Source organism: Carettochelys insculpta, chromosome 15 (genome assembly GCF_033958435.1).
Source record: "Carettochelys insculpta isolate YL-2023 chromosome 15, ASM3395843v1, whole genome shotgun sequence".
Classification (NCBI taxonomy): domain Eukaryota; kingdom Metazoa; phylum Chordata; order Testudines; family Carettochelyidae; genus Carettochelys; species Carettochelys insculpta.
This window is the reverse complement of record NC_134151.1, coordinates 786,873-798,209: the sequence shown is the minus strand read 5'-3', so window position 1 is coordinate 798,209 and position 11,337 is coordinate 786,873. Positions and strand designations below refer to the sequence as shown.

At 62.5% G+C, this 11,337-nt stretch overlaps 1 protein-coding gene across 1 annotated transcript in view; it reads left to right on the top strand.

Annotated features, from left to right (window-relative positions):
• The first annotated feature begins 2,151 nt into the window (after window positions 1–2,151).
• Window positions 2,152–11,337, top strand: part of PCDH1 (protocadherin 1) — a 121,163-nt gene continuing 111,977 nt past the window's right edge. Inside the window, exon 1 of the mRNA XM_075009545.1 lies at window positions 2,152–2,214. Coding sequence (XP_074865646.1) covers window positions 2,178–2,214 — 37 coding nt within the window. The 5' untranslated portion in view covers window positions 2,152–2,177. The remainder of the gene's footprint in view (window positions 2,215–11,337) is intronic.

The window sequence follows — 11,337 nt, the reverse complement described above, 5'->3', positions numbered from 1 at the left end:
CTGCCCCAGGAGTGTAGCGATGGACTCACCCAAGTCTCTGCGCCAGGGAAGCGTGTGCTAGAGCAGCACCCCCACCGTGACTCAGTGGGGGAGGGCGCATGTGCCAGTGTCTCTCCTGGCCTGGGCAGCAGCATTACCAGTGCTTGCTTTGTTTGGAGAGTGGAAAAAAATACAGAGCCAGTACTCAGCTGGCTCCCCACCTCTCCCTCCCAGTCAGTCGTGCAGGTGGGGCAGCCGAGGTGCTGGTACGCAGCACAGGCAGGTACTTGCACAAAGACGGCACTGAGCACTGCTGTACCCGGTCAGCTCAAAGGCCCTTGTAGCTGACGGGGGCAGGAGTGGGGAATGAGCAGAAGAGGGTGGAGAGAGCCCTGCTCTGTCCTGTCCCCCGGTGGGGCGCCATAGCCAGGAACATGCTCAGCTCTGGGGCCTTCTCCCACGGTGTGCTGGGCAACAGGCATTGGGCGCCGACCAGCAGGAGGGGTCTTGATTCCACTTTGGGGGTGCAGCTCCCTGTTTTTTCAGTGGGAGTCATGCGTGCACACCTGCTGCAGCACATGCGTGCACACATGCGTGCACACATGCGTGCACACCTGCTGCAGCCAGCCCCGGGGCACATCTCAACAGCCAGCTAGGGTGACTGGGGGGCCACTTGCATAGGCGGGCTCCCTCCCACCACGGGCGGCTATGGCCAGCAGATGGGCATGGTGGCACCCAGGGTTGTTCATGCTGAAAATGGGGCCTGGTGGTCTCTGCAAGCCAGCTCCTGCCACAGCTTACAGCCCGGGCTCCCTAGGGCGACCGGAGGGGACCCACCCCCACTCCTCATCCCCCCACTCCCCACCACATCCCTAGGGCGGCCAGAGGGGGCCAATCCCCACCACATTCCTAGGGTGGCCGGAGGGGACCCATCCCCAACACATCCCTAGGGTGGCTGGAGGGGACCCACCCCCACTCCATCTCTAGCGTGGCTGGAGGGGACCCATCCCCACTCACCCCCCCCACTGCATCCCTAGGGTGGCTGGAGGGGACCCATCCCCACTCCTCACCCCCCCCCCAGCATCCCTAGGACTGATGGAGGGGACCCATCCCCACTCACCCCCCCACTGCATCCCTAGGGCGGCTGGAGGGGACCCATCCCCACTCCTCACCCCCCGACTCCATCCCTAGGGCGGCTGGAGGGAACCGCTCTGCACTGCCCTAACCCCCTCTTTGCCCCCCGGCAGTGCCGGGGCTCTGGGCCCTGCCGCCGGAGCCCGCCGCTGCCAGGGCCGTGGGTGCTCACGGCTGATCTCCCCTCTGCGGTAGCAGAGCTCTGGATAACAACCGCTGCTGCCGGGCTCTCAGCCAGCGCTGCCCGGGGCTGACTCCCCGCCTGGCGACAGGGGCCTGGGCAGCTGGAAGGGCTCGTGTTGAGGCAGCTCCAGGGAAGCTCCGAGAGCCCAGCGCGGGCCCACGGGCGCCGCCTGGCATGGAGCCGCCTCTAGAGGGTGCAGCGCTGAGGGCCCGGGGCTGGCGGGGCGGTGCGGTGCGGTGCGCCACGCAGGTTCCCGGAGCGGGGCCGGGGCCGGGCTCCCCCGCCGCAGCAGAGCGGAGCAGGGGCCCGGCCCTGGCGAGCCGGGAGGGCGCCGCCAAGCTGGGGCCGGCTGGCCAGGCGCCCCGGCCCTGCGGAGGCCGATTGCAGGACGGGCAGGGGCTGCCCCCGCCGGGGTCCCCGGGACGGGCCCGCTCAGCTCTGCGCGCAGAGCGCGGGACGCGGCGGCCGGGCCGGGAGCTGGGCAGAGCCCCGCAGCCCTGAGCTCCGCGGGGCGGCTACCGGCGGCTCCCCCGCGGCTGGAGGGGTACAGGCTCAGATGCCTCCCCGGGGAGCGGCCCGGCTGCGACCCACCACGACGCGAGCCCAAGGCGCCAAGTGCCTCCTCCGCAGCGCTGCCGGGTCCGCGGAGCCCCCGCCCGGCTCCTCCCAGCTCCGCCTCGCGGTGCTGGCGGCCAGAGGCGGGGCGGCGAGGGGCGGGGCTGGGCCGGCTCGGTGCGTCCCTGGCACAGCCTCACACACGCCGAGAGCCGGGCGCTGCGACGGACGGACGGACACTGCCGCGCCGCGAGGAACCGCAGCCCCGAGCGCCCGCCCGGGGAAGCGGCCGGGCCGAGCCGAGCCGGGCCGGGCCGGGCCGGGGATGGGGGAGCCGCGCGCACGGCGCTCTCCGCTGCCAAGTAAGAGCCGCGGCCGGAGCCGCGTGTGTCGGAATGCGGGGGCCGGGCCGGGCCGGGCCGGGCGGACGCTGCGCCGCGGCTGCGGGAGGCACCTGGCGGCCGCCGGGCGGAGCGAGCGGGGCCGCCGACTCTGCGCTGCTGAGCACCTGCGCCGCCTCCGGCTCCGGCTCCCGGGCTCCAGCCGGCCGGCGCTCGCCGGTTCGCCAGGGCCCGCTCCCGGCTCCTGAGCCCGAGCGCGGAGCTGCTGCGCCGGGGCCGGGGCCGGGGCCGGGAACGGGAACGGGAACGGGCTGCGCCGCGCCGCGGTGGTTGGGCAGGCGGCAGCGCAGAGCTCCTGACACTTGTTGTGCCGCTGCCTCCATCCCGGGAGAGGCGGCCCGGAGCCCGGCGGGGACCAGCGCCCCCGATCGCCCTCTGCGGCTGCGCCGGTCCCGGGCTCCCGCCTGCCCGATAGCCACCGGGCTCGGCGGGCCGATGCTGCTGGAAGTGGCAGAAAAACACCGGGAGCGCGCGCCCCTAGCACGGGTGTGTGCGTGTGTCTGCGCGCGCCCCTAGCACGGGTGTGTGTGTGTGTGTGTGTGTGTCTGCGCGCGCCCCTAGCACGGGTGTGTGCGTGTCTGCGCGCGCCCCTAGCACGGGTGTGCGTGTGTGTGTGTGTGTCTGCCCGCGCGCGCCCCTAGCACGGGTGTGCGTGTGTGTGTGTGTGTCTGCCCGCGCGCGCCCCTAGCACGGGTGTGTGCGTGTGTGTGTGTCTGCGCGCGCCCCTAGCACGGGTGTGTGTGTGTGTGTGTGTGTCTGCCCGCGCGCGCCCCTAGCACGGGTGTGTGTGTGTGCGTGTTCTGCCCGCGCCCCTAGTACGGGTGTGTGCGTGTGTGTGTCTGCGCGCGCCCCTAGCACGGGTGTGCGTGTGTGTCTGCGCGCGCACGCGCCCCTAGCACGGGGGTGTGCGGCTGCCGCTGGCCGGGCGTGCGCGGGAGGGAGGGATGAGGGGTCCCCGGGAAGCCGGTGCCCGAAGGCCCCGTGTCCCCGGCTCCCCTTGCCCGGGCGCCGCAGCCAGACGCAGCTGGGGGATTGGGATAGGGATTAGTGCTGGAGAGTCTGTGGAGTGCGCGCGCCCCCTCCCGTGTACGCGCGCGCGCGCCCCCTCCTTCCGCGGTGTGAGTGCGCGCCCCCCCCCGCGGTGTGAGCGTGCGCGCGCTCTGGGAGCCTGGTGGGCAGGGGGAGTCGAGCCTGGCATTCCCCCTTTAATCCCCCTTCCCGGGGTCCCTGCCCAGCTGCCAGCCTCCCTCTGGGGCTGGGCTTTCCCCAGCCGGTGATAGCCCAGGGTCTGGGCTCCTCCAGCCTGGCTTTGCGGGGGCCGGGAGGAGTAGCCAGTGCTCCTGCTGCCCCAGGCCAAGGGGGCAGGTCAGGGCAGGGTATAACATGACCCGCCCGGCCTGGTGCCAGCTGTACTCCTCTTGCTCCCCAGGAATGGTGGGACACTTGCAGTCACTGTGTGTGGTGGGACTGGCCTGGAGCACCCGCCTGGGGCTTTTGCATGGCCAGGTAGCACTGCCCACCCACACTCCCCAGGCAAGAGCTGGAGTTCAGTGACCCTGAGTTTACCAAGCCCAGCTGCTCAGGCTGGAATTTCCCACTCCTCTGCCTCCGGCTGAATCTCTTGGACTGGCTCTTTCGCTCCTGGGAACCAGCCCCTCTGCCCATGTTAGCAACGGCTCCCTGCTGCAGTTGGCTCAAGCAGCCCCAGCACTGCCTGCCCGGCTGTGGGGTATGGCTGGCGTTCACCATGGCAGTATGCTGATGCTGGGGAGGTGCCATTTGCTGGTCTGAGCAGCCCGCCAGCCCCCACTCAGTGCAGTGAACTCGGTGTGAACACACACTCTGCAGAGAGATGCGCAGCCTCCCAAACCTCAGGGATTCTGGCTGGACTGAGGATCCAGCTCAGGAGTGCAGAGGCTGAGCCCCACTTTCCCTGTTGTTGTTCCCCCATAGGCCGGGGGCTGCAGGGGAGCAGTTTGTGCTGTGTCCAGGCAGGCGGCGGAAAAGGGGCGCGGGTACGGCAGGCGCTCCTGAGGAGGGCTGGGAAGGAAAAGAATGGCAGCAGAACAAGGAAGAAGGAAAGGGTGTGAGCCACTGAGGGAGTGGAACAGGGAAAGGGGGGATGGCAGCAGGGAAGGGAAAATGGGGGAGAGAGACAGGACCAAGAACAGTGAAGTGGGAGGCTAGGGGCAGCGGCGGCAGTCAGGGGCAGGGAGTCAGGAGGGACAAGGGGAAATGGGTTAGAGAGGTCTGTCACAGTGAGGGAACCCTCCCATCCAGAACCTGGCATTGAATCCAGGATTCCAAAGTATATCTCCATCCCCCTCTAGTGGCAAGTCCACACTGAGGTTGACAGCCTACTAGAGCTACCAGTGACTGCCAGCTCCTCTGGCAAGGGACTGTGCTGTGGTGCTGAGGGTCACAGCCCCACAGAGGAGCCTTGCTAGCATCAGTCATTTTCACAGGGTGAGATTGGTGGGGCTCTCCCGTTGTGAAGTTTTTACATAAGGTCTAGAATGGGAGGTGAAGTTGCAAAGTCAAATGCTCAGGGATTAGAAAATGCCCAAATTAAGTTTCCTTGTAACCTTAATTCAGTCTGTGTGCATCTGTGTGTTATGATACAGCCTGATAGTGTGTGATCACACCCTGCTTTTTGCACTGGGCCCCTGCACTCATCTGTGCCCTGAGTGGAGCTGCTCAGGGGTGAAGCGGGGCTGTGGAGCAAAGGAGCCCCTGGCCCTTTTGCTGCAGAGGCTGGGGCGGGAGGTGGGGGTGTTTCAGGAAGAGAAAAGATGGTTTCATGGTGGCAGGTGGATGCTGTCCTTGGGACTGGGATCTATCCCTCCTGGAACAGGCTCTGTAGCCACCGGCATGAGGGGTTGAGTAAACTGGGGTTGTTTCTCACTGGGGGTGCCCAACCAAAGGCTCAGAAGTGCTGTGTGCTCGCAGCTGCGGCTGCCCTGGACTGGAGCTGTGCTTTCGATGTCCTAGGTGCTGCCGAATGCTAAGCTTGGAGCTTGTCAGGTGGGGAACCCAATGTTTGGCAGACCCCTCTGGCTGATTTGGCTGTAATTTCTCTGTCTTGCTTTCCCGTGTGTAAAATCTGGAGAGCGCCCCCTGCTGCCCCCACCCCTGTGGGGTGTTGCAAAGAGCTGCTCGTTAACGTGTTGGCCCCTGCTGTAGTGATGAGTGCCAGAGAATAGCCAGGAGGAAATGACTGATGCGGGATTCGGGTCATGCTTTGAGAACCGTGCAGTGAATAGCACCTGGGACATGCTGGGCTCGCTATGGCTAAACAAGTATCAGAGAGGGAGCCATGTTAGTATGTAGCTTCGAGAACAACAAGAAGTCCTGTGGCACCTTATAGACTAACAGATATTTTGGAGCATGAGCTTTTGTGGGCAAAGACCTGCTTTGTCAGATGCACGAAAGTTTATGCTCCAACGTATCTGTTAGTCTATAAGGTGCCACAGGACTGTTTGTTGTTCTATGGCTAAACAGGCGTCCTGAGTGCAGAGGCCTGGCTATTCTGAGTGCTGAATGAGGCAGGGTCCTGGGGAAACAGCGGGATGTGAGTGTGGCCCCCAAGCTGGTCTCCCGATGCCCAGCAAATCAACCCTGGCATGTCCTAAGCTGTGACTTCTGGACTTGGCAGCCCTCACTGTGCTGTGCACAGCCCCTTGGGTGTAATGCCTCGTCACAGCAGGATCTGAGTGCTTTCCGCTGGAGCAGAACCCTTGCCACTGTGGCTTGCTCTGTGGCTCGGCTCCTCCCTGCGGCATGCATTGGGCTGTAGATGGCGGGGGCTCCAGCCATCTAGCGTACTGCTCAAGGCAGCGTGGAAGAGGTGAGCCTGGGGAGCGCTGGGACAGCCCTTAGCTCCTGGGGGAGCTGGCTGCAGTGTGTCTTATGCTGAGAGTGGGCAGGGCTCCTCGGCATGAGTCATTCACGCCCACCCGGCATCTGCAGGGGCGGGGGAGGAAATGGGGCAAAATGCTGCTGAGTGAGTGCTGGTCTCTGCTCTGCCCCAGGGCTCTGCTGTGCTGGCAGGGGCAGAACGAGTACTGGCCTGGCCCAGCCCTGCTCCCGGTCACAGCCAGGAGAGAGCTACCGGGCTGAGCCCTGCCGCGCACTTGGCCAGCAGAGCCCAGGAGTAGCTGACTCAGGCTGCCTGCCCTACCCAGGGATTGTTTCCCCTGCGATGTGCACCTTGCCCCTAACTCAGCTCAGGGAGAGGGACGCAGTGGCAGCCCACGCCTAGAATAAACAGGCAGCATAGGCAGAGAATAAACAAGCCCGTATCTCAGGTGAGTGTAGGATACAGGCAAAGCACCTCTGGGAGCAGCTCCAGCTGCAGCTTCCAGAGGGCCTCACAGGCAGCTCGAGGGATCCCAACCCTCTGGCACTTGGGGTGCGTCCAGCCAGGCTCTCCCAGGTCCCGAGGTTAGCCGGGGGCTGTTGGTCTAGCCCCATACGTGGCCATCTTCTGCACCGGGCTGCTGAGATGGGGCCGGCACTTGTGGAGCAGGCAGGTGGGCATGCTAGATGCTGCCAGCTCTCTGCTTCTGGCTGGCTCTGCCAGCACGGACTTCGGTGTTCTTGGCCACAGGCCCCGCAAGGCTGAGCCTGGTGTGCGTGTCCCTGGCTGTTGGGAGGGCTCATTCTGCTCTCCCTGGCCAGGACAAAGGGCCTGCCCCACACACGGGCTGGCTCCTGCCTTGCAGAACCTCCTCTCGAGTGCCGTCAGGGAGGGCACAGCACCAGGCGTGGGGCACATCGCAGGAGAGCTGGGCGTGGGGCTGCACAGACTTCCCTCTGATTGTATGAGCTTGTGCAAGGGGCTGTAGGTTATGGCCTGGGCTGGGAGCTGGTGGCCCCAGGGCTGTGCTAAGCTGTGTGTGAGGCCTGGCCTGGCCTGGCCTCGTGCCCTGTGTAGGGGGAGCAGGGGCCCACCTGGTGTCAGAGCAGCCTGGGCCATAACAGGCTGGGGAAGGGAGGGACTCGGGAGAGGAGGGCTCACAATGAACGGGAATGGGGAAGTGTGACATCTGATGCGGTTCAACAAGGAGAAGTGTAGAGTCCTGCACCTGGGGTGGAAGAATCCCAAGCACTGTTATAGGCTGGGGACCGACTGGCTCAGCAGCAGTACGATGGAGAGGGACCTAGGGGTTATGGTGGATGAAAGGCTGGATATGAGTAAACACTGTGCCCTTGTAGCCAAGAAAGCTAACGGCATCCTGGGGTGCATTAGGAGGAGCATTTCGAGCAGATCTAGAGAAGTAGTTATTCCTCTTTATTCAGCACTGGTGAGGCCACATCTGGAATATGGTGTCCAGTTTTGGGCCCCCCAGTATAAAAAGGATGTGGATTTGCTGGAGCAGGTTCAGCGAAGGGCAACAAAAATGATTAAGGGTCTGGAGGGCAAGACCTATAGAATCATAGAACACTAGGACCAGAAGGGGCCTCGAGAGGCCATCGAGTCCAGTCCCCTGCCCCGACGGCAGGACCGACCACTATCTACACCATCCCTGATAGACATCTATCTAATCTGTTCTTAAATATCTCCAGCGAGGGAGATTCCACAACCTCCCTTGGCAACTTATTCCAGTACTTGACCACCCTGACAGTTAGGAACTTTTTCCTAATGTCCAACCTAAACTTCCCTTGCTGCAGCTTAAGTCCATTGCCTCTTGTTCTCTCCTCAGAGGCCAAGAAGAACAAGTTTTCTCCCTCCTCCTTATGACACCCTTTAAGATATCTGAAAACCGCTATCATGTCCCCCCTCAATCTTCTCTTTTCCAAGCTAAACAAGCCCAATTCTTTCAGCCTTTCTTCATAAGTCATGTTCTCCAGACCTTTTATCATTCTAGTTGCTCTTCTCTGGACCTTCTCTAATTTCTCCACATCTTTCTTGAATTGGGGTGCCCAGAACTGGACACAATATTCCAGCTGAGGTTTAACCAGCGCAGAGTAGAGCGGAAGAATGATTTCTCGTGTCTTGTTCACAACACACCTGCTGAGACATCCCAGAATCATGTTTGCTTTTTTTGCAACAGCATCACACTGTTGACTCATATTTAACTTGTGATCTACTAGAACCCCTAGATCCCTCTCTGCTGTACTCCTTCCTAGACAGTCTTTTCCCATTCTGTATGTGTGAAACAGATTATTCCTTCCTAAGTGCAGCACCTTACATTTATCTTTATTAAACTTCATCCTGTTTACTTCAGACCATTTCTCTAATTTATCTAGATCATTCTGAATTTTGACCCTATCCTCCAAGGTAGTTGCAACCCCTCCCAGCTTGATACCATCCACAATTCAATAAGCGTACTTTCTATGCCAATATCCAAATCATTAATGAAGATATTGAACAGAACTGGTCCCAAAACAGACCCCTGTGGAACCCCACTTGTTATGCTTTTCCAGCAGGATTGAGCACCATTAACAACTACTCTCTGGGTACGATTAGCCAGCCAGTTATGCACCCACCTTATTGCAGCCCCATTTAAGTTGGACTTGCCCAGTTTGTCGATAAGAATATTAATGCGAGACCGTATCAAATGCTTTACTAAAGTCTAGGTATACCACATCCACTGCTTCTCCCTTATCTATGAGTCTCGTTATTGTGTCAAAAAAAGCTATCAGGTTGGCTATGAGGAGATGCTGAGGGATTTGGGCTTGTTTAGTTCACAGAAGAGAAGATTGAGGGGTGATTTAATAGCAGCCTTCAACTTCCTGAAGGGGAGCTCTAAAGAGGAGGGTGAGAAACTGTTCTCAGTGGTGTCAGTTGGCAGAACAAGGAGTAACGGTCTGAAGTTGAAGAGGGAGAGGTGTAGGTTAGGTTATTGGGAAAAACTACTTCACCAGGTGGGTGGTGAAGCATTGGAATGTGTTGCCTAGAGAGGTGGTGGATTCTCCATCTCTGGAGGTTTTTAAGTCCTGGCTGCACATGGTCCTGGCTGGGATGACTTAGTGGGGGTTGATCCTGCTTGAAGTAGGGGCTGGACTAGATGACCTCCTGAGCTCCCTTCCAGCCCTGTGATTCTGTGTGATTCTGTGACATGGGCTCACTCCGTGTGCCCCAGTTCTGCGGGCTGGGGGGCCATAGGGGCTGGCTGTGTGCTGGGGGGGAGCGTGCTGAGCATGTCTGCAAATGGGAGGGCTGGGGCTGGCTGTGCCTGTTCAGAGGGGCCTGAAGGCAGCAGCCGGGGGTGGTGGGGAGCTGTAAGGTGTGTGGGAGGCACGAGGCAGCTCAGGGCCTCACCTGAAGCAGAAGAAGTGGAGAGGGAACTGTGTGTTTCGGGCTGAGCAGGTGGAGGTTTGGGGTCATGTGGGGCAGGACTTGTTGTGTGGGGAGGGAGGGGGCATTTCTGTGGGGCTGGGAGGCTGGGCCTGGACACAGCGATGTGCTGAGGGAGAGGAGCAGGGCTGTACGTGGTACCCTGGGAATTAGGGGGCCTGACAGCCTGGCTCGGGGCTGGTGGGGTGTAAGGAGCCCCGGTCTGCAGGCTGGGGGGATTGGGAGGGTTCTAGGAAGATCACGTGTGGGGGGCCGGAGGGGAGGTATCAGGTACATGGCTCACATTTGAGCCCTCTGCCTCTTGGGGTGTGCTGGGGCTCAGCCAGTGTGTGTGTGTTGTAGGAGGTTCCTGTGTGTATGTGGAGGTGGGGTTAGACTGTGGGGGGGAGGGGATGGCATGGGTCTGGCAGGGGAAGAGGAAGGTGAGCACGTAGCGGGGAGGAAGTGGGGCGGCGTGAGTGGGGACGGGCCAGCGTGGCGGGGGGAGGATGTGTACAGCATGAGCATGGTTGGGGGAGGATGGGGATGGTGTGGGCGTGGTGGGGGAAGGATGGGGACGGTGTGCGTGTGGTGGGGGAAGGATGGGGATGGTGTGGGCGTGGTGGGGGGAGGATGGGGACGGTGTGCGTGTGGTGGGGGGAGGATGTGTACAGCATGAGCATGGTGAGGGGAGGATGGAGACGGTGTGGGCGTTGAGGGGGAAGGATGGAGCAGCGTGGGCATGGTGGGGGGAGGATGCGGACGGTGTGCGTGTGGTGGGGGGAGGATGGAGCAGTGTGGGCGTGGTGGGGGGAGGATGGGGATGGTGTGGGCGTTGAGGGGGAAGGATGGAGCAGCGTGGGCGTGGTGGGGGGAGGATGGGGACGGTGTGCGTGTGGTGGGGGGAGGATGGAGCAGCGTGGGCGTGGTGGGGGGAGGATGCGGACGGTGTGCGTGTGGTGGGGGGAGGATGGAGCAGTGTGGGCGTGGTGGGGGGAGGATGCGGACGGTGTGCGTGTGGTGGGAGGATGGAGCAGTGTGGGCGTGGTGGGGGGAGGATGGGGATGTTGTGGGCGTTGAGGGGGAAGGATGGAGCAGCGTGGGCGTCGGGGGGGGAGGATGGGGATGGTGTGCGTGTGGTGGGGAGAGGATGGAGCAGCGTGGGCGTGGTGGGGGGAGGATGCGGACGGTGTGCGTGTGGTGGGGGGAGGATGGAGCAGTGTGGGCGTGGTGGGGGGAGGATGCGGACGGTGTGCGTGTGGTGGGGGGAGGATGGAGCAGTGTGGGCGTGGTGGGGGGAGGATGCGGACGGTGTGCGTGTGGTGGGGGGAGGATGGAGCAGCGTGGGCGTGGTGGGGGGAGGATGCGGACGGTGTGCGTGTGGTGGGGGGAGGATGGAGCAGTGTGGGCGTGGTGGGGGGAGGATGCGGACGGTGTGCGTGTGGTGGGGGGAGGATGGAGCAGTGTGGGCGTGGTGGGGGGAGGATGGGGATGTTGTGGGCGTTGAGGGGGAAGGATGGAGCAGCGTGGGCGTGGTGGGGGGAGGATGGGGATGGTGTGCGTGTGGTGGGGAGAGGATGGAGCAGCGTGGGCGTGGTGGGGGGAGGATGGGGATGTTGTGGGCATGGTTGGGGGAGGATGGGGACGGTGTGGGTGTGGTGGGGGGAGGATGGGGACGGTGCGGGCGTGGTGGGGGGAGGATGTGTACAGCATGAGCATACCGAGGGGGGGATGGGGATGGTGTGCGCGTGGTAGGGGGAGGATGTGTACAGCATGAGCATGGCGTGGGCGTGGTGGGGGAA